At 39.2% G+C, this 21,954-nt stretch overlaps 3 protein-coding genes across 9 annotated transcripts; 2 read left to right on the top strand and 1 right to left on the bottom strand.

Moving 5' to 3' along the window:
* The first annotated feature begins 800 nt into the window (after positions 1-800).
* LOC124069491 (acyl-CoA-binding domain-containing protein 5A-like) lies at positions 801-8,355 on the top strand. Of its 5 annotated transcripts, none has more exons than XM_046408694.1 (14): positions 801-987; positions 1,224-1,373; positions 1,672-1,795; positions 2,168-2,240; positions 3,328-3,478; positions 3,669-3,707; positions 4,074-4,277; positions 4,906-5,121; positions 5,379-5,473; positions 6,333-6,516; positions 6,698-6,900; positions 7,082-7,132; positions 7,279-7,394; positions 7,484-8,355. In XM_046408694.1, the coding sequence occupies exons 1-14, from the start codon at positions 816-818 to the stop codon at positions 7,494-7,496; spliced, it is 1,791 nt and encodes a 596-aa protein (XP_046264650.1). In that variant the 5' UTR covers positions 801-815; the 3' UTR covers positions 7,497-8,355. The 5 variants fall into 5 exon arrangements, with proteins under 5 accessions (XP_046264650.1, XP_046264651.1, XP_046264655.1 ...); XM_046408697.1 differs by having other exon boundaries at positions 850-987; positions 1,252-1,373; XM_046408698.1 differs by lacking the exon at positions 801-987 and adding an exon at positions 998-1,130 and having other exon boundaries at positions 1,252-1,373.
* A 280-nt stretch (positions 8,356-8,635) lies between these two features.
* yme1l1b (YME1-like 1b) lies at positions 8,636-17,373 on the top strand. Of its 3 annotated transcripts, XM_046408692.1 has the most exons (19): positions 8,636-8,861; positions 9,471-9,605; positions 9,694-9,871; positions 10,289-10,384; positions 10,702-10,811; positions 11,069-11,219; positions 11,300-11,383; positions 11,747-11,920; positions 12,078-12,230; positions 12,427-12,559; positions 12,894-12,956; positions 13,166-13,278; positions 13,561-13,716; positions 14,669-14,820; positions 14,951-15,077; positions 15,237-15,310; positions 15,422-15,508; positions 15,597-15,763; positions 16,259-17,373. In XM_046408692.1, the coding sequence occupies exons 1-18, from the start codon at positions 8,835-8,837 to the stop codon at positions 15,738-15,740; spliced, it is 2,157 nt and encodes a 718-aa protein (XP_046264648.1). In that variant the 5' UTR covers positions 8,636-8,834; the 3' UTR covers positions 15,741-15,763; positions 16,259-17,373. The 3 variants fall into 3 exon arrangements, with proteins under 3 accessions (XP_046264648.1, XP_046264647.1, XP_046264649.1); XM_046408691.1 differs by having other exon boundaries at positions 15,597-17,373; XM_046408693.1 differs by lacking the exon at positions 8,636-8,861 and adding an exon at positions 8,915-9,378 and having other exon boundaries at positions 15,597-17,373.
* A 352-nt stretch (positions 17,374-17,725) lies between these two features.
* LOC124069814 (patched domain-containing protein 3) lies at positions 17,726-21,044 on the bottom strand. The gene is made up of 4 exons (XM_046409276.1): positions 20,325-21,044; positions 20,121-20,242; positions 19,896-20,041; positions 17,726-19,329 (listed from the first exon to the last, which is right to left on the bottom strand). Exons 1-4 carry the CDS (start codon positions 21,042-21,044, stop codon positions 17,795-17,797), a joined length of 2,523 nt encoding a protein of 840 aa, XP_046265232.1. The 3' UTR covers positions 17,726-17,794.
* Between the last annotated feature and the right edge of the window lie 910 nt (positions 21,045-21,954).

Genomic DNA, 21,954 nt, shown 5'->3' with positions numbered 1-21,954 from the left:
AAAGGTGGCCGGTGATTGGCTGAGAGGAGGGGGAAGAGGAGCAGCAGACCAATGGCATTTCAACGTGTTGACGTATTAGCCCATAGTGCAAGTTATTTAATAATAGTATTAATAATATCAATTTCATGTTGTATATTGTTCACCATTTATATACTATTGTTTGTTTCATATATGGTTGTTAAATAAAGCAATTTAAAAAAAAATAGTATTAATAATAATAACACAAGCTCCACTGTTCTGCTACAATGATCATAAAATAATAATTGTAAAAATTATATATATTTTAGGTTGAAATATATATAAATATTTATTCAATAATTACTTTTAAATATATATCCTTTCTTTCAACCTCAATTGTTTTTTTCCCCTGGAAGAAACACACATGCGCAAATATATACATATGTCGGGCAAAATATCAGAAAATCAAATCAAATCATAAAAAAGGCACAGATCATAGAAAGAAGAGCATATATCTGTAAAGGTGGGTATACATTTTATTAACATTAACATCGCATTTGTGACCTCAGCATTGATCACAAATAATAAATGTAAATGGTATATCTAACCTAAAATCATTATAGAATAACACATATTCCATGATATATTAGCCTATTTCTCGAAACACCCGAGTCTAAAATACTTATTTACAGCTACAGATGTAGAAATCTTAGGAATGAAAGTAATAGAAAGACAGTCTACATAAATACTTCAACCTCACTATATATACTACATTTCCCATTAACCACCGCGGTTTAAATAACCTCTAAGAGGGGTTTGTGGGATATGAAGGAGTAAGCGTTCAGTATTAAGTCACCATGTGCCGCGGTTTTTCTCGACAAAACTACAATTCCCAGATTTGTTTAATCATCAAAGGTTTACTGTGTAGCACATCCTTGACCGGAGTGGAGATTGGCTTTCTGGTGCATATTTCACACAGACACCGGGATAATGAAATAATTATTTGCACCGGCGTATATGAACTTTATGGTGAGTTTCTAACGAAACAGCCTTAGACGGAAATGTTTCTGCTATAGAGTCTGTCAGCGCTAGAAATACAAGGGCTTGTTAAAAAGACAAATTCTATCTAAAAATCTCCCCAAAGAGGGAACTGTCCGCATCCGACGAGACAGGTGGCAACTGGCTGCAGTCCTGAAAAAAATGTGTTGAAGTGTCCCTCAGTGAACTCTTTATGATCTGCTTCGATTTTTCTGTGTTTTTTTTAGCGTTAACTGGTTCTTACTCTTGTTCAAGATGTGACGACTCCTTCTTGCCATCCGTGTTGTGGCCAAGCATGGCGCAGGAGGAGGACAAACACAGCCTGGAGGCAAAATTTTCCGCTGCTGTTAAAGTGATCCGGGGTTTGCCTGAAGAAGGTGATAATATATGTTATTTCTGCTCCAACCCTGAGGATGAATGACAGTATGAAGTGTCTGTTTGCTGGTGTGTAAACAGTCCAGTAGACTGACCTACATTCAGAGTATTAAAGAGCTGCCATTCTTGGCTGGCCCTCCATTGATAATGCTGATATGGATAAGAGCTGATTAACTGATTCAGTCGTTTCTATAGTCTGAAAACAACTCTGGTACCTCTCATGTATCTAAGGATAACATTTCCTGCTATTACATTTTCAAGTAGTCCTGCACATGTATGTTTTTCCCTTACCTTTCCCAGGTCCTTTCCAGCCATCTGACAACATGATGCTGATGTTCTATAGTTATTACAAGCAGGCCACTCTGGGGCCCTGCAACATCCCGAGACCAACCGGCTTCTGGGACACTCGTGGTAAAGCCAAATGGTAAGTATGTATTTTATGTTGTCTTAGTGCACATGCAATTGTTGTATTCCACAACTAAACTGAGAGTTCTGGTTTAAAGCAACACAGGAGACAAGACAGACCGCTTTTGCATTTGTTGTAATGTTTCTCATTAACCTGGGAAAAAATGCTATCCATATTACCAGAGTCCCTGTTCAGTGAGAGCCTTGGACAAAGTCACAGTGACTTTTCTGTTACTGCACAATAGCGCAAGTAAATTCAGTGGAAAATCCTGCAGTAGTACAGAATAGATGAAGTTTTCTGCACCACTTGATACCACTGTAACTGTGCAGTTATTCAGTCCTCACTTTCTTCTCAATACTCAAGTGTTGAACTAAGACTTTGTGTTGCCAGGGATGCATGGAACTCTCTGGGAAATATGACAAAGGAGGATGCCATGAAGAATTATATTGAGGACATCCAGCTGGTAAGTCCTTTCAAGGAAAACTAAAGCTGAACAGAAGCAGCATTCATAATAATAAATTCATTCATTCATCTCTCAACACAATAATATTTTGCATGTGTGCCTAGCACACACATTAAATACATTTTATTGATTGTATACATTGTGTATTGATGTCACAGTGTGTCCGACGAAAAAGAAAATTTGGTGCTGAAATATCCCAATAATTATTGGAAGGATTACTATAAAATACTGTACAGAAATTCAAGGTCCCCAGAGGATGGAGTAAAGTTTTGCTTTGTCCAATACGTGGAATGGGAATACATACAAAATTATTGACATTCCCGTCAATTTCAGTAGCTTGATAACAGGCTAAATTTAGTGAATGAGCAAGTTAGATTGCTGATGTTAGCACACAAGGTACCACAAGGTACAAGTTGGCCCATCAGTTGTTTCTAGCAAAAAAAAAAAAAAATGTACATGATAATTATAATAATAATAAAATAATCTGTAGGCTATTTTATTTTTTGTGATTTAAAAATGCTCTTCAAATATGTAGAATCCCTCATTATTAATTATTTTTCAAAATCTGAGCTAGGCAAGCAGAGTGACACTTTGTGCAGGAGGTCAGTCCATTGAGACAATTTCTTAACAGCACAGTACAGTAACATGCTGTAACATGCTTTTAGCCCACAATTAAGGTTCAGTTTTGGCCCTCAAAGAGAAAAAGTCTAGGCATCCATTCTTTTGCTTTTTAGCCTTAATGAAAAATGACTTACTTTATTGTGTACATTTGAGAAATTTATCGTGCAGTGACAGAACCTTTTAACGGCAGAGAGTGCTTTTCCAAATGTTATTATTCGTTCTTCACCACAGTGCACCTATGTGGCATTCAGTTCCTCCAGTTTCCAGCTGTTTTTAATCAGCTTTAATTAACCTGGTCCAACAGATAAATCAGTCAGCCTCTGCTACATATAATTGCATCTAATTAACTAATCTGATGACCTGTTGACAGCCTTACCACAGCTATTCCTATACCAAATAGCTATTCGAGTATACTCTCCATAGATTTATATCAGTTTTCAAATAAAATATATTATTTATGTTTCAGATTTTGGAGACCATCCCAGTCTCAGATGAGGTGTCTGACCTGGTACAGAAGCTAGGTGACTTCTACACAGAGGTGGACAGAGAAGGAGAAGAAGCTGAAGAAAATGAGGGGGACAAGAGACCCTTCACCAGGCCTTTTGCACAACGTACAGGTAATATACATGATCACTGGTGCCATAATAACTCCACACTGGATGGCACATCAAAGGAAAAAAAAGAATAGAAACAACTCTGCTGTTCAAGGGAGGATGTAGGACTGCTGCTAATTCTGTTGGTCATACGGATGACATGACTTTTTGATCAAAAAAACTGAGCTTGTCTTACGTGTGTTTTCATCACTAGATGAGCTGGTCAAACCATTTCAGAAACCAACAATGGAAGGCAAGTCTTGATGTTCTGGTGTTCATAGTGGCTGTAGAGTTGATTGGTTTGTCCCACAGTCAGTAAGCTTATTTTAACCTAATTAATTTGCTTTCATTGTTGTTTCATTTGACTTACAAAAGTGTACATTGTCATCACAGAAACTGTAAGACATTAGAACATTTGATGTGCCTTGTGTTATCTATCATGTGTGTTCGTAGTTAGTCAGTGTGTTGGTTGCTGGCCTGCATCGTCATTTGTGGTATAGTTGTAGTGTGTAGAAGCTTTAAAGCCACTCTGTGTATGTCTTTGCTTTGTGTAGAGTCAAGTTGTGCAACATAAAGTTTGATAAAAGAGTTAATCAAGAGTGTTTTCCTCACTGTTCAGGCTATGGGGATCTGTGGGAAGATATACAAAACCTCCACGAGAATGACAAAGACAGCAGTGTTCATGGCCTGAGTGTCAGTAGCGGGGAGGCAGAAGGAAGCAAGGAAAACAGTGAAATTGAGAGAAAAGAGGAAAGTAGTGATTGGAAAAGTGAGGAAGAGGAGAAAGGAGATGATGAAGATGACAACAAAGAAGATACAAAAGGTACCGTCTGTAGCTGTAGCTGTTAGCTGTTTTGGGCTGTGAAGCTGGCTGTGTTGTAGAGGTCGCACACTAAGCCAGAGTCTACACAGCTTAAAGGGTAAGGCTGGCGATATTCTGCATTTCTCTCATTGTCAACAAAGCTCACGAAGGGACTAAAGAAATGACTGATACATCTTATATCTGTGCTTTAGAGATCTACTGAATCATAACTGTCCTGCGGTTGTAGATATTCGTTACATATTCATACACGTTTGTTAAAAACTGCCCAGGTGTTTTAGGAAGGTACAGATTTAGGCAGATGCAGTGCTAAGCATTTTTTGAAAAAAAAAAAGGGAATCTATATATTTATGGTAGTCAATGTAATCTCTCTCATTCTGTGCATTTCTTGGGTATGCACTTCTTTCTTTTAAGTTTGTGCTGTGTTCTGCAGTTGGTCATAAGCTCACGTAAAATTAGTGCATATAATACTTTATAATACAACAACCTAGAATTAATTTTAAGGGTGCAAGACAAACATAGTTTCCATTTAAATTCAGTCTGATTTGTTTTCCCTCTGATTATATGCTTATCAGTGAACTGCACTTCTGTTTATTCTCAAACTTGTTCATTCTTCCTTGTGTTGTCTCAGACTGGAGTTATGACCCAAGGCTGCTGAGTGTTGAGGACAAGAGATGGAGGTCTGACACCAGGGGTTCCAGCAGCAGCATGGAGCCCAGCATGTCCTCCTTGACCAATGGGACACACAGTTCCCTTAACAGTGAGATGGAGGAGGAGGAGCTGGCCTGTTCCATAGAGCCCAGTGTGCAGTATAACTCTTATATGCACTTTAACGGCCACCTGAATGGTAAGATTACACATTAAAGCAAAAAGCATATGAATCACTGTATACAAAAAGCACAGAATACGACACGGCATGGATTATGCTTCTCTTACTAAAAGACTAAGATGAAACATGAATTATCCCTGTGGGAAAATTTTATCAAATATTTAATGTTGTTAAAATAAATTAAATGTTTATTATAACGTGCAGTGAAGAATGACTTAATTTACCATATTGTCCATGTATATTGTTGCTCATGTGCTGTGTTTTGCACCATTCAGATCACAGTGATGCTGTTCCTGAGAAGAACCAGCGATTCACAGATTCAGATAATGAGGAATTCTGTGACTCAATGGAGCATCTAGCCATGGAAGAGGTATGTTGTCCCTCCTTTAAAGTGTATACAACATTAAAGGATTAGTTGAGACATTTTAGGAAATGTGCTTATTTGTTTTCTTTCCCTGAGCTGGATGAGAAACTTGGTGCCACTATCATGCCAGGCTAGCTGTCTCGACTGACCTATGGACCAGAACCCAAACGCATGACTCCCAAAGTTTCAAAATAAAGTTTTTATTCAAAAAAGTACAAACTGAAAATCACTCTCCACAGAGGAAAAAACCTACACCAAACTAAGAACCAAAAACTCACTAGACTGAAGCTAGGTAAGTAACAAAATTGCAATGGCTTAGAGATTACACTGATTATCTGACTTAAGGGACAAGACAAACTGGCACAGGAAAGAAAGGGAGACAAGGACTATATATACACACAATGTAAGGGCACAGGTGGAAACAATCAGGCCAAAGACAGGTAATTCCAAAGGAGGGAAAACAGACAAAGGGATAAAGCGAAGCTGATGACAATAGACACAGACAGGAAGCATGACAAAATAAAACAGAAAATCACAAAACAACACACACATGAGACAAAAACTAATTAAATAACTTTAACATCGTTTCTTGGACATGACACTAGCTCTTTCCCCTTGCTTCTTGCCTTTATGCTAAGCTGGAACTGCCTTTGTCAGTTGAAACCATATCGATAGCAGAGGCAAGTATTGAGTCCTTTGCTACAGTGTACAGCTTTTTACACTGAGTGGCTCTGTAGACTACTTTATAGAAGTAAAGTTTAATATTTGGATGGCGCAGATGCAGCTGCACTTTAGTTACAAAGTAGAACTCAAATTGAATGCAATCAGGCTTAAATATTTTCTTGTTGCTTGTTTTCATGTCAAGGGGTTGTCGACAAGAATTTTGTCACCTGGATCAGGAGCTGCCTCAGTGAGGCAAAAGGATCTTTGGTTTGAGAGCAGCACTACCCTGAATGGAGTAGAGGATCAAGTGCTCCTGGTAGATTCCTGTCTCAAAGAAGGGATTAGCACAAGTCAAGTCAACAGCTCTTTGTCAAGAAGAGGGAGAGGTGAGACTACAGTAATCAACTTTTATTTACATTGACACCGTAGCCCTAATTTACCTTTGTCCTAAGGTGTATGCTTGGTACATCCTCCTGAGCATTTACAGGCAGCAGATACCCTAAAACAGTTTTATACAAAGGTCACATGTTGTAGCATTAAGATGTTACATTCTCACTCCTCTTTCAGGTTCTCAGTCACCAACCTGCAGCTCTCAGCCTTGTACCAGTGTAGATGCTGCCTGCCGCTGTGCGTCACAGAGAGTCCATCCTGTCAGTGCTGCCAGAGGAAATGTCAATGAGCAAATAGCTACAGCTCTGCTGAGGCTGCAGGGTGATATGACTGCTGTGTTGCACAGGCTGCACGTTCTGGAGGAGCTTGCGGTGTCCCAGGTGAAAGACCAGTCATTAAAGCTGTTTATTTTTTTTTCTGTATTTTTGAAATGGGGGACAAACACTAATTTCACATTGCTCTTTAAGCACAAGTTTACTGAAATGTAATAATGGCAGTCTTCACTACAATTTATTCTGTATTTATTGATATATTTCCATATTTTCTTATTACATTTTTCAGTCAAGGTCATCTTCACCAAGACAGGATGATTCCCTCTCCCTTGCACAAAAGGTCCTTATAAAAGAATTTTCTCAAGCTTATTAGAGTTTTATTTTAAAACTGAAAATTGTTTTATTTTTAATGAGACAATTTTATGACCAAGTAGTACTCATTGTGGAAACAAACAGTCCCTTTAATGCAAGTTATTATTTTTGTAGATCCTGAGACCATCGTGGTGGCCTTTTGACTTCTGTCCACTCACTGTGGTGTTGACTGCACTCTGGCCCCTGATTGCTCATTGGCTTGTCCAGGTTTACTTACAACGGAAGAGAAGGTGAGCAAAACACTGATCAAAAATGTCTTTATGTCTAATATCATTTTGGCCTTTCTACAGACTGCTTAAACTCTGTTTCACTTTTTCAGGAAATTCCCCTGAACTGCCTGGTAACTGCTGGTCAACAATTGGAAAACATTAACTTAGGTCTTAGGATGATTTCTGGCTTTTGCAAGCCACCATCACAGCCTGAGTGTAAGGAGGCATCAGTAGATGTGGAAAGGCTACCTTAGATAAGTGAATGGTCAGAAATATGCTTAAAGGGCGATTCTGCAATATAGTTTGGCATTTTTACTTAGTGGATGCTTTTTAGGTGTTTAAGAGAGAGACGATTCATGCGTAAATGCTGGTACACTGTTTTGCGGTTAGCTTAGCATTAGCCCGTGATCTTATTTATAACATGTCACGCAGATCACTGGGAACTCAGTATACGCATAAATCTGTCTGATAAATTTGTCTGACACAATCTGACATAACTGTCACAACTTTTAATTTAAATAAATTCACAATAGTTGTTGAGGATGTTGAGCAGTGCATTTTCCCCCCATTGTCATTGCTAGTTATTTGATTTGCTGTACATTTCATTGTTTATTTAGGTTTCTTTTCATGTTTTTGTCAAACAGTATTTATTTATTTATTTATTGATAATTTTGTCATCAGCCTTTTATAATTATTGTCTGAAACAGAAATGTTTCAGGGTAATTTATTTTTTGATCAAAAACACATGGTAACAAAAATAACTATTTATTTGTGTCTATTTATTGTATTACTATCAGAGATAACGCTTATTAAAAAAATGAGATACAAAGTAGCTTAAAGACAATCCATCTTTATTCTTGTGTCTTGTCTGCTGTACAGTGAAACTTTAAATAAGATTGTCGTGCTTTCAAATATACAGGTGTAAAACTTAAGTATATGAAGCGGATTTTAACCTGTAATAAACACATTCTTGGGACAAACACTTTTATTGTAATGACTCTTTCATTTTGATGCATAAAGAGAATGAAGGTTGAGACTAAAGACTGAATGGATGTGTGAAAAGGGGATGTTTACTGCCTTTGTTATGCCTGCCTCGCAACAAACCAAGAATAGAAATTGTGACTATATGGCGACAACATCACATCAGTCACGTTTTAGATTAATGTGAATTAGCAGTATAATCTCATATAAAATATTATATTACGTAAAGCCAGATAAACGGAACTCAATCCAGGCCAGAAAAATGAGAACAGATTTCCCCCGGATACAAAATTTGCCACAAAGCAGCAGAGCTCACATCCGGTTTGTCTTCAGCTGTCAAGGCTACCGCTGAAGTTAGCAGTTTCACTTGCTATGCCTACCACAGAACGATAAAGTGAATAAAGACGACCCTTAAACTAACAGGGACAGTGGTGTAACTTGCGTATCTTAGCGTCCGTTTCGTACCAGAGAGGATTAAAAATGTTTTCTTTGACCGTCCAACCTCAGGTAAGAAGTTAAGACCCCCTTTAGGCCAAGCTAACATTAGCGTTGTTGTTGTTTTGGTAAAGCCCGTTCGGCTGACCCTGCTAGCACGCGGAGTTAACCTTAGCCTGTTCTCTTATGAGCCAGACGACCTGTCGTTATGGTTCGGTGGTTTGAAAGAAACATTAAATGACATTTACTGGAGTGGACGTTGTATTAATATTCTTTTCTTTCTGTTACGCGTCGTGAAACTGAACGGAACACTAAGGGCGTCGTTGAGAGAAGTTTCAGACGGCTGCTGCCCTGGGTAGCGTTCAGTGTGTCCTTAGCCGCCAGCTGGGAACTGCGTCAGTGATCGACATGTTTGACTGCTGAAGTTTTGCACATTCGAAAAAGACAGCAGCTTTACCAACATTTCTATCGATAACTGTGTGGCTATTTTGTTTTCATTGTAGAAGAGTATAGATTGTAAGTTTGTCGACTTTGTAACACCCCCAGGCTGGAGTACTAGCTGTGCAAACATCCACTGACTACCTAACAAGTAGGGTTTGTTGTGATGTATGATAGTGGGAATCCTTTAAGTTTCAGAACACATGATTCACTCACTGTTTGATTGATTGCATGTGTTCACAGGTGACTGTACCTCTTAGCCACCTCATCAATGTCCTCCACTCTATGAAGAGCTCAGTGGGAAGCAGCAGCATTGTCACCTGCTCATCAAGAAAACATAACGAGCATGGCTCAGACTCAGAACTGCGCTGCTCAGAGGTATGTTTAATAAAAACATACAAACATGAATAACTTTGTAAGAAAGAAGAATCTAATAAACAAACTGGTATAATGCATGTGTGTGCAGCCCGTGTGGAACTTGCGTGAGCTTGGTTTATCAGACCTGGGAGCACAGCAGCTGGATGAGCTGGAGAGCCATGTGTTACCACGCTTGAGTCCACAGGAAGTGCCACTTCCACTGGGTGGACAGACAGCTTGGAGGACCTCACATATTTCAACACACTCGTTTTTCTACAACAAGCATGGTGAGAATGTGACTCTTTATTGAAAAACATACCACCCGTACTGTAACTTGTACCACGTAAATAGGTGTACCTGTGGTTGGTGCCCATGTCATGGTATCATTGGCTTCTTTATTCCTGTTAATGACTCAGCACAGTTGTATTGTGTTTTTGACAGTTCTAACATCCCTGCAAGATTATTGGACCTTCAGAACTGCCCTCATCACTCATGAGTGAAACATATCAGCACAGAATCTGCAAGGAATTGTAAAGATGATGTTTCACTTGATTAAAGATTAAAGTGTAGAGAGTTATCACCAGATTCTGATGCGTCAGATTAGCTACTAGGTGACCAGCTGAACCAACAAGTAGGGCCTTTGATACTGCTTTTCCTTAAGATTTCTCAGGGTTTATCAGTTATACCCCATCCTGTCTCCCCAGGATTCTCATGTGGTGCAATGCCCATGTTGGCCCCGTTTTTTCCCAGGCAGCCTTCACCTCTTCAGTCTGTCTGCACAGAGCTACAACACTGGCCAGGTAACTGTGGAATAGAAGCATTTACTTACTTACATTTATAAGTGGTGCAATGGCTTTTTTAAAGGATCTTAAGCCTTGTATTCAGATGTCCTTGTAATAGACCAGAGTTGGATTGTTTGTTATTTGGAAACAATATAGACTAACATTACTGACAAAGATTCCGGTCATTTCTCAATATTATCTATTGTTTGCTATTTTTACAAGTACATTGTAAATTTGATTTTTCTGTGCCATTTTTACATTGTAAAAATCTGTAACTAGGGTAAAATTTGACAATGTTTATGCTAATCTAGTAAAGTTTTATGCTTTATATCCAGTGTGGGTCCAGAACAGAGGTTTTAAAACTTTGAGGAGCAAAACCAGGCGACTGCAGTCAGCCGTCGACCGCCCCCTAGAATCTGAAGGGTTCACACCATCTTTTATGAAGGTAAGTCCTGTAGATGTTAAGAAAATTCTTAAGGATGTCAATGATATGCTAAATATGCTCATTACATTAAGCATATACCTGACATACTTAATATAATAAGCATGTCAAGGATGTATGTATCTTTGAACTACAATATTTTGCAGTAATTGTAGCCTTAGCAGCTCCTGACTGGGGCCTTTTTTTGAGGAAAGTGCAAGACCAGTTGAGATTTCAGAATATTCAGCAAGATTCCTGATTAATCTTACCTTGTACTGCAGGGTTTTCTGACACGTGACAAGGGCATTGATGTTGAAAGTCTAGACAGCCTTTTGAAGAACAAGAACATAGCTGATGGACAGCAGGACGCTTTCAAAAGGGGGTTTGCTGAGGGTTTCCTGAAAGCGCAAGCCTTGACACAACGCACTCAAGGCAAGTTTTAATCCAAATACACCCTAAGTGAATCCATTATTAAGCAGTCAATGGTGCTGATGTAAAGTTTTCCTGCTCAGACTCTCTCAGGAGGACTCGTCTCATCCTGCTGGTGTTGCTTCTTGTCGGACTCTATGGCATCTCCAAGACCCCCTTCATATCGGGTACAGGCTCCTTTTCTTCTTTTTCTGCTTTTTTAATTTCATGGCATGCATGAAATCACACCCAATATGTTTACATTTTTATGTATTAAACTATCAATGTTAATAATATAGCTCAGCATTTGCCTGCAATATTGAACATAATAAAGCTTCAATGAAAAGAACTAAGTTTGGCATAACTTTTTTCTGCTCTGTTCAGACAGCTAATTCTAACCTGCAGCCTTGAATCACTAGGACATGCATTCAGATGTGGTTAATAAGTAAATCTCAATAACAGGCAGTGTGAGTGTGCATGTGTGTGTGAGTGAGTTCATTAACCGTGCCATGCAGTGTGATTTCGAACTTTAATCTAACCATTTTGGATAGTGCGGTTCCGAACCACATCAGGCCTGGACTCAGCAGTGGACCCTGTTCAGATGAAAAATGTGACATTTGAGCATGTTAAAGGAGTAGAAGAAGCAAAGAATGAGCTGCAGGAAGTGGTGGAATTCCTGAAAAACCCACAGAAGTTCACAGCCTTGGGAGGAAAGCTGCCAAAAGGTAGGGCTGTCTTTCACAGTGTATTTTGAGCTTGATGAGAAGCTTTTTGTCGTGGTACGCTGTGCTGGGGCGAATGCAGAATGCCAATCAGGGCTATGGGTTTGTATGAGTCACATGTTCTTCCTCATCTCCTCCTCCTCACCTTTCTTTATTTCAGGTGTTCTACTGGTTGGCCCTCCAGGAACTGGAAAGACTCTGCTGGCGAGAGCGGTAGCAGGAGAGGCAGATGTGCCTTTCTATTACGCCTCCGGCTCTGAGTTTGACGAGATGTTTGTTGGTGTGGGAGCCAGCCGCATCAGGAACCTTTTCAGTGCGATTTTTGAAATTATTATTATTAACATGACAATATCAAAATTGACCTTTCCATCTTCTTACAAGGCATTGAGCATGTAATGTTGATTTTCCCTCCTATAAAGAACTCATGATTGTTCAAAAATGGAAATTTTACTTGTTTTGCTGTTTTTGCTTTTATATTGATCTTATATTGATCTTACTGCTTTTTCTAGGGGAGGCTAAAGCCAATGCTCCCTGTGTGATCTTCATTGATGAACTGGACAGTGTGGGTGGGAAAAGGATCGAGTCTCCCATGCACCCATACTCCAGACAGACTATCAATCAACTACTAGCTGAGATGGATGGGTAATCTCTAAAAAAGATTTGAAACTGAATTCAATAAACAATCCATACATCAAATGATAATATTGGAATGTGTTTTCAAGCCGATTCAGTAAAAATGAAATGTATGAAAAATCAAAGTATTTCATCACAGTGATGCAGAAATCCTGTAAATCCAACCTTCAAGCAGTCCTGCTGACTTGTGATTTTGCCTGCATTTGACTTAAACAACTAAAGAACAGTGACTACAGTGTAGTACGGTATTGGTCAACGCAAGAGCTGATGAAGTTATGCTTGTATTGCATGAGTCATTGTATCGCAGATACTCACTTTCATGTTTCCTGTGATTATTGTGTAGGTTTAAACCAAATGAAGGCGTGATCATCATTGGAGCGACCAACTTCCCAGAGGCTTTGGATAAGTATGTTTACATCTATGTTTCTTACCATAACTTGTGCAAATGTCCGAGCTGACAGTGCACATTTACAGTGTCAAGGTTTACAACCCTCAGAGTCACAGCTTACCTGTCAGTAAGAGAGAATAGACTGAGTCTGTTTTTGACGCAGTGCCACAGGCTTGTGTGCTGTCACAGTATCAGTTTTAACCTGACTGACCGATCTGCTCTCTTAGTGCTCTGATCCGCCCAGGACGTTTTGACATGCAGGTGACTGTTCCCAAACCAGACGTGAAAGGACGCACAGAGATCCTCAACTGGTATTTAAAGAAGATTAAAGTTGATACAGGTATGAAATCAGTACCTGTTGTAGTGAATAGTAAAAATTGGTCACAATATTTTTTTCAAACATATTACTGTGGTAAATGACACACACAAAGCACACAGAACCCAGAGCTGTTTGCATGCCTTGGTTTGATGGTCACTGCACACACACTGGCACAGAACAGAGCAGGGCTATTTTTATTAACCTGACATCACAGATCAAGTCTTTTCTGTGTACTTTGCTTAAGCAGTGGTCCACTCTAAGGGCCAGACTACTGATGTGTCATCTACATATCATCTATTGCAGCTATCGAGGCCAATGTTATTGCTCGGGGCACAGTGGGCTTCTCTGGCGCTGACCTGGAAAATCTGGTCAACCAGGCTGCCCTGAAGGCAGCAGTTGATGGCAAAGACATGGTCACAATGAAGGAGCTGGAGTTTGCCAAAGACAAAATCCTCATGGGTGAGGAATGAGGAAGCTTTGCTCGATGGCAAAGAAAAAACACCCTCTTGTTTCCCTGCAACTGTTGAAATATGCTTAAACCTTCTGTAACACTTACTGATTTATTATGGTACACATATTCATCCATTTCTTATTAGAGTCCATATTACTACCTTTAGTTATTATAAAGTACTTACTTTAATGATTATTCTGCTTCACCATATTCTGCAGCTACTAAGCCACATGATAAGAATTGTCCCTCAATAACCTTCTAATTGCTGCTTATTGATATTAAGTAAGGAAGTTAATGTTAATATGATTTGCTCAATGTGGGCATAATAAGGTAGTAGTTACCACAAGAATAGTTATTCTATCTTCAATTAATCAGTCAGACTTGAATTTCAGTTTTCATACAAGCAAAATGTAATACACAGATCTTCAAAAACAATAGTCCCCCAATCCCCTTCCACCCACACAGCAACCAGCACAGAACAGGAAAAAAAGACAAATAAATAAGTAAAATTCATTTAAGAATTAAAAACTAAATTTAAACAGTAGATCTTGAGTTTGCTTTTGAAAATACCAACATTCTCAGCTGCCCTCAGGTCTCCAAGTGGGCTGTTCCAGAGACGTGCACCTCACTGTGGATTTTTGTTTTGATTATGGGGATAATTCAGAACCTGTGTACTAGTGAACTAGTTATGAGCAAGAATTATAAGTGCTTTATAAAGGGCTAAATAAAGAGACAATGTGCTTACTCATGTGCATAATAAGCAGCTAGTTAATGATGAATATGTATACCCCAATACAAAGTGATGCCATGCTTTCTACTAACCCTTATCACGGTTGTATGTTTTCATCTACTATGATAACAGTTTTCTTATGTCATCTTCTCCATTCTTGTCGTGTAACTTTTAATTTACCTCTTTGTTGTTTAATCATTTATTTCATCCTCTTCTCTCTTTTAATCAAGGCCCTGAGAGAAGGAGTGCAGAAATAGACAAGAGGAACAAGCTCATCACAGCGTACCATGAATCAGGCCATGCGATTGTAGCTTACTACACCAAAGATGCCATGCCGATCAACAAGGCTACTATCATGCCCAGGGGCCCCAGTCTGGGACACGTAAGGAAACCTGGACCTTGTAAACTAAGCTTTGACACCAGGTCTGGTGCAGACTTTCATTACTTTAAACTTTGTACAGACCCTTGATTTTACATTCCTCCTCTCCATCCTTTTCACTGTCTCTTCTCAGGTGTCCATGCTCCCGGAGAATGATCGCTGGAGTGAGACTCGCTCTCAGCTACTGGCCCAGATGGACGTCAGTATGGGCGGCCGTGTGGCAGAGGAGATCATTTTTGGCCATGAGAACATCACAACCGGTAAGAAAGAGTTCCTGTAAGGGCTAGTAAATCAAAAATGTTTTTACTTGAAGGGTAGAAAGTAAAAAAAATCTTGATGAACAATCTTGATTCTCTTACATGTGAGAAAGTAGTTGGCAGGCTGAAATTTTATTAGTGCAATATTTCCTTTTTTTCCAGGTGCATCTAGCGACTTTGATAGTGCCACAAAGATTGCAAAGATGATGGTGACCAGATTTGGAATGTGTGATAAGGTAGGGGAGGGAAGGCTTTTCATAGCATTTATACTACATATGCATCACAATCTACAGTTTTTCAGAATTTTACTTAGATTTATATATTTGTTTCCCCCTCGTGTTTCCCAGTTGGGTGTGATGACCTACACTGATATGACAGCCCAGAGCCCGGAGACACAAGCAGCTGTGGAGCATGAAGTCAGGGTGCTACTGAAGGTCTGTGTGATCTTTTTACGACAGTTGAACAAAAAAAAACAGCTGTTATAAGACCTTTTCTTACCATCTTGTCTCCTGCTCCCTCCAGGAGTCTTATGAGCGTGCCAAAGCCCTGCTGAAGTCTCATGCCAAAGAGCACAAAAATTTGGCAGATGCTCTGCTCATGTATGAGACACTGGATGCCAAAGAGATCCAGCTGGTGCTGGAGGGCAAGACCCTAGAGACCAGATGAAACCATCAAGGGTAGCAACATGGGTAGGGGTCAGAATTTAAGAGCTCAGGGGACATGAAAGAAAGGATGGACTCAAATCATGTGCAGAGACTCATGTAGGATTATGTCATATCTTCATGCTGTCACCTTTGTGTAATTTCATCAGTATTCCCAGACGAAGTAGTTCTGTTCTAATATGAAACATAAACTTGACTTTAAAGACTTGGAGTTCAGAGGTTCATTGTATGACACAGACCTTAAAGGGTTAAATGCCTAATGTGGATGATGCTCAGGTCACTTTATCAGTTGGTGGGAGAAAATAATGCATGAATGTAATTATGCACCTCAAACATGAAAACAGCATCCAGGTGTATTTTTAAAGTTTGAAAATTGGTCAAATTCTTTCCAGCCAGCTCTGCATATTTTCATGTTGATGTCAGTGGGAAATACTGGCATTTATCTTAAAGTCAAAGTATCAAATGCTGTGTAATCATGGCAACCAACTAAATCTCGACTCCTGTTTGTCTTTTGTCTTCCAGTGTTTGTGCACATAGCTGTTTTAGGTAGAACATCTTGAAGATCAGGGTGCTGATTCTTTGGGATGCTGGGGTGATCATGCACATACATACACTCTCCTGTAATGCTGTACCCCTGTGCATGTGTCTATGTTACTTGTTTTTAGAGGTGGCCTTTGGGGAGAATGTACTTTAAGTGTGAATTTTTCCTTTGAATTAGGAAGTGTATAAACTTAAGCTATACTGTAACAGCACTTTGACTAAATGTACAAATTGAAAAGTCACTTGTGCGCCCTTTGTGTAATTTATTTCATTTATGCTGCGTGTATACAAGGATCAAAAACTGCTGCTCACCCTCAAAAAGCATGACAACTACAAGGTGTGGTAATGTAGTGATGTGGCATTGGATGGAATCTGGAAGATTTTAAAGTTGCAAAGCTTAATTTCAGCGATCTCAGTAAAATTAGTTTTTCCTCATAATTGCATAATTGGATTAAAGTCTCTTAAAATTTAGATTATTCAGACAAACAACCAAGCCAGTACTGTCAGTTGTTGGCTGTTGCTGTCTCCTTTGCAGTTATTTTCGTCATGAAGCAGAATGCCTGATACCTTATCTTTTCAACCCATTTTGCACAATGAAGGGGAAGAAAAATGTCCGAGTTCAGTGCTTACAGCTACTGCTCTGTCTACTTGAAAAGTGACATCATTGATTCTAAGTATGACATTTCTTCAGCACGGATGTTGGGGGGAAACACATACAGTTATCACTGTGTTGAAATAGTTGCAGCAGCAGTTTATGTAATCCCTATTTTAGCATTTTGGATCTTGATTTCATTCAAGGTATAGCTCTTGTCAAGATAACCATCAGTATATGTTATACCTCATGCTGGTGTTCTTTTCTGCACTTTTTCCTTCAATTTGATACCCTGTTTGTTCCGTTTATTGGCTTATCCGTGTTTAGCTGTAAATATGATTGGGAATGGGAACATTGTATATAGATGTATAGTAATGCTTTTATGCTGTAAACACATTAAATGGCTCTCAGCTGTTGATTGAAAAATCTCTCAACAATGCGATGGCAATGATTAATGAATGTCTGTGAAGCTGAAATAAATAAATAAATAAAGCCGTAATATAAACTTTTGGTGTGTGTTTGTGTGTCAAAACAATAAGTAGACAGGTGAAGGTGCTTGTAAATGTGAAAAACAACATTAATAGGCTATTCAGAGCTATGATGGTCTTTAGCTTAATTCAGCTAATTAAGCACCAGGGAATTTGACAGTGCATGTTCTAGTTGGACTAAATCTTAGATGACAGTCAAGTGTTCCCCTGAGAATTCCTCTCTTTTAGTGAAGACGTTTGTTCCCCCTGTGGTGTTCAGGTTAGATGATTAGGCTAGCAGAGATAACTGTTTAAGATGGAGTAGGATTCAACACAGAGCCCCAGTGGAAACTTTGTTTCTACAAAAACCTTTTCAAAGGTGGAACCTTGTTGACAGTAATTACATTTTCATTTTTGATTAGGGTGTGTTTATTACACAGAGTATATTGAATTCAAAATTCAGTTTAATGCACAAAATGCACATTCCCACAGGCTCCAAAACAGTGTCAGAAACACAGGAATAAACACTAAGCCGTGGAGCAGCCCGAGAGCAATCACAAGAAACACAATCTTGAAGAACGTCCTAAATATGTAACTCCCAGACATGCACAGCACCACTACTCCTAAAATAGTGGACAATGCTCCTTGCAGTATTGGATAGCCTAAACACACTAAGGCATCTATGGCTTTCTCATTGATGTCACTCTTGTGACTGGATACAAAGGAGTAAGAAATATGTGTTGCAAAATCTACAGAAAAACCAATGCACATGATGAGGTTGATCATGGAAATGGAGTCCAGGTTAACATCCCATAATGCCATGAAGCCTATCACACCAACAATGACTGAACAAACTGCAAAAGCCACCCATACAGAACAATAAGGATTGGGGATCAGGATGAGTGACACGACTAGCATGACAATCACAGCCAGCAGAATGGTTTGAACTGTGTTGTCCTTGATGACAGTGTACTGGTCAAAGTAGATGAAAGCAGGGTGGTACACCAGGAGCTCTACTAGACAACCCTCTGCTGTTTCCCTGAGTCCAGTCATCATATCCTTCATTGTGGTTTTGTTGAGTGTCTGAATGAAAAACCGAGAGGCCTGAATCTTATTGTCTGCTGTCAAGTTCATATCTTGTTCGAAAATGGAGTAGAGTTCTAAGAAATGGGGCAGATGTGTTTGGAAAGCCTCTTGAGAACTTACGCTAAGATTGGTTGCATTTGCGTACTGTTGAAAGGAAACAAACCAAGCAAAGGTATTATTGACAAAGCTCAGACTTTCAAAACTTGAAATGCATGAATGCAGACGTTTCTGTTCATCCTCATCCCAGTAAAGGAAGGGCTGCTTGACTGCTACCATCACATTACAGCTATATTCAGAGAAGTGCTCTCTTTGATTGTTGTAGTAATTGATGATATAGGAATCATCCAAAGCCAGATTCTTGATATCAAGTCCCTCTTTTAAAGTAAAACAACCATATATACTAACAACCAGATAACATGCATAAATGACAAAAACACATGCTTTCATCAGTTTGTGGGTCAGAAATGGGCCATAGAACTGCTCAAAAATATGACTCATAAGCTTAGTTTCCTCTTTTTCAGTGATTCGATCAAAACCTCCTCCAACACAGCAGATACTGAAGGCTTTGGAGTTCCTCGACGGCAAGTCTTCTGAGATTTTGGCACAGGTGAACCAGTGCTTATTCTCTGCTTCCCTGTGTCCATTCAAAGCCATGCATGCACCCAGGAAAGTGATACTGTACAAATAGCAGAAGCAAATAGAAATCCCAGCATACAGGCAGAAGGACCGGACTGAGCCAAAGGACGAGTTGTAGCCCAGGAGAAGAGCCAGGGCATCAGTCAGAGTGGTGATGGAGATGGAGACAGCAGCATCTTTGTAAGTGTCAGCCAGCCGCTTGGGGACGCTGTCCAGAACACGAGTCCTCTGCCAGCAAGAGATCATGATGAACATATCATCCAGTCCAACACCTTTTAAATGAGAGTCAGGTGAAAGACATTTTAAAAAATCACGTATGTGACTCTTTGTGAGCATGGCTGAATCACCAGGTAAAGGCAACTGTCAGTTTTTCTTTGCTAAAATGATTGTAAATGAAAATCAAATAACGAAAACTTGGACTTGAGTTGTGCAATCCCTCACTGTTATTTCTGCATTAGTTTTAGTCTTCAGGTGTCCAAGAGCAACATTTTTACCCATTGATGCCCTCTTTAATCCTGCAATAGGCACATATGAAAGGAAAAGAATAATGTACAGAGACAATCAAGACTGTGAAATGCTAACATGTGTTGAGACAATTCCTTCTCGTCTAAAAAACTGATAAAACTCTAAAATATTATATGACCTATCGGCTCAGTGGTGCTGATGTGTTGAAATGGATACATGAAAATGTATTTTTTTAAACTGTCCAGTGAATGCCATGACATCAGTTCATGTTTTACCTTTTTAATTAACAGGAAGTAATGTTGCTTTGAGAAATTTCTGACTTTCAGCCTCAGGTAGTGGGATCTTGTTGATCTGGGTGCTGAAGAGGACCTACCTAATATCATGAAAGGACAGGAGGCGACTGTCATCACAAAAGGTTGATCGAGCAACAACAGTGCACCAAAACCGCTGAGGACTGCTAGACCTGTGGAGAACACCCCACAGGATGCCACCCACACCTTGGTCCTCACATTGTCCAACCTATAGGAAAATCAAAGGGCAAAATGAACCATGCAACCAAAATCAATCTGATAATGTGTTCAGCAGCAGTTTTACCAACCTCCAACATGATATAATGGAAAACGCGATGGCCATGGCATACGTGATGGAGAATAAATATATGATGGAAGCTGGAGTTTTCTGAAATTCCCACTGCATTGACATGGAAGTGGAGTATGACACCTAGAGAGATTACTGATAAGTTTAACAGATGAATGAAAGGTTGATCATTGAAAGCACTACAATGTCTTAAAGTTCTGCTTACCTGAATGGAAGTTGATGATACATTTGAGACCAAATGAATGAAGCATTCCAACCAGTGATCAGTTTTTGTTTTGTTGTCCTCATGTAAATAGTAATAGAGCTGTATGGCTTTGGCACTTTGAACAACTGAGCTCTCCTTATACAATGTCACACTCCCTAGACTTAAATATAAAGAAAAGCTCCTAAAATCAGAGTAATACCATGGGAACGTTAAATTGACAGTGTTTATATTGCTGGCGTTGTATTCAATGATATCTAGAATGTCATTAGAGGCACAGGATCCCATCACCTCAGCACAAATATCCACATATTCATATGTCTGGTTGTTAAAGTGCACTTCCATACTCCTAACCTTATAGTCCAAGTCCAGGATGTCCTGAAGTGACTCCACAGTTAGAACATTCGTCTCACTTGTAACTATAAGCGTTGCATAATTTCCATCTGTGCTCAGTCTTAAACGTGAAAACATGGAATCATTTCCTGGAAATGTTTCTTGGATATATTTCCTCTCCATCTTGGCTTGCCCATCGACAGGTGTGAACTGCTCTTCGATGTTGTTCGACACTCTGTCCTCGAGAAAATAAAATCCGCTCCCCAGACTTGCTGAGAGAATAAAGGGCACAATCAAGAACCACCAGGGATGAGACCCGATAAAATGACCAATCATCTCAAAACAGATGCGTAGGGGTCTCTCTATGCAATCTGTGTGGAATCTGGCCATTTTGGTTGGTGTTTAGTACAAAAAAGCACCACTCAGACTAACATTAGAGCAAGCTGTGAGCATTAACACCCAGCTGTATTTATTGTGCTGCAGACTCTTTTCAGCCCCTTCATGAGATAAAATTTACATAATAACAGGTTTGGCCCTCTCTATAATGAACAGAAGCAGATGAGGTTTGAAAAAGGGCTCAGTCAAAGAGCCTATAGAACAACAGTGGGTGTAGTATGGCTCACTGGTTCCAATTCAGCAGTTACTGACTGGATTACAATTACTTAACCCCCAGGTGATTCCTGCTCATGGCTGAGGTAACATTAAAGTAACTAATGGAATGTAGCAGAGACAAGGAACAAAGACAGACAATAATATGGATCTTTATTTAGGGAATTTAAAGGATTTCTGCCTGTCACTTGACAAGAATTCTTTTTGGTAGACATCCCCTTTCTTCTGTTTGACGGTAAACTGGACAGCCTTTGCAAATGAATCAGAATCACAAATCAGTTTATTACCAAGTAGATTTTTACATATAATTGGTCCTATTTTGGTATTGGCATTTTGGTGAACAATCGTCACAATATACATAAGAGTCAATTAAAAACAGATACTGCTCAAGGCATTAAAATATGTAAAAATATGTCTGTTTTAAGATGAAAGATATACAGTATTTAAAATAAAGAGGACGGAATGTGCAAAATATTGACACATTGACTAAAGAATATGTAGTTGATCATACTTTTACAAATGTAAATGTGCAATCCACGTGACAAATAAATAATTTTCTTTAGTAGTCTAAAACTTTAATGGTGAGGCTTTTTAATCTTAACACGTTTAGACTCAACACTAGTTTTATTAACAATATAGATTTTTTACTATTATTTAATATTTTGTGTTTTGTTTCACACATTTTTCATGT

Source organism: Scatophagus argus, chromosome 13, assembly GCF_020382885.2.
Source record: "Scatophagus argus isolate fScaArg1 chromosome 13, fScaArg1.pri, whole genome shotgun sequence".
Lineage (NCBI taxonomy): Eukaryota > Metazoa > Chordata > Actinopteri > Scatophagidae > Scatophagus > Scatophagus argus.
This window is presented reverse-complemented; position numbering and strand designations above follow the sequence as displayed.

Excerpts from the sequence above, each read along its gene's own strand:
- LOC124069491 (XM_046408694.1), top strand. The coding sequence starts at position 816 with ATGTGCCGCGGTTTTTCTCGACAAAACTACAATTCCCAGATTTGTTTA. Across the intron at positions 3,708-4,073 it reads TCAGAAACCAACAATGGAAG|GCTATGGGGATCTGTGGGAA; the intron begins GCAAGTCTTGAT and ends CTCACTGTTCAG. Across the intron at positions 6,517-6,697 it reads TTTGTCAAGAAGAGGGAGAG|GTTCTCAGTCACCAACCTGC; the intron begins GTGAGACTACAG and ends CTCCTCTTTCAG.
- LOC124069814 (XM_046409276.1), bottom strand. The coding sequence starts at position 21,044 with ATGGCCAGATTCCACACAGATTGCATAGAGAGACCCCTACGCATCTGT. Across the intron at positions 20,042-20,120 it reads TCCATTATATCATGTTGGAG|GTTGGACAATGTGAGGACCA; the intron begins GTTGGTAAAACT and ends ATTTTCCTATAG. Across the intron at positions 19,330-19,895 it reads CTGTCCTTTCATGATATTAG|GTGTTGGACTGGATGATATG; the intron begins GTAGGTCCTCTT and ends CTCATTTAAAAG.
- yme1l1b (XM_046408692.1), top strand. The coding sequence starts at position 8,835 with ATGTTTTCTTTGACCGTCCAACCTCAG. Across the intron at positions 8,862-9,470 it reads CTTTGACCGTCCAACCTCAG|GTGACTGTACCTCTTAGCCA; the intron begins GTAAGAAGTTAA and ends ATGTGTTCACAG. Across the intron at positions 12,231-12,426 it reads CCGCATCAGGAACCTTTTCA|GGGAGGCTAAAGCCAATGCT; the intron begins GTGCGATTTTTG and ends TGCTTTTTCTAG.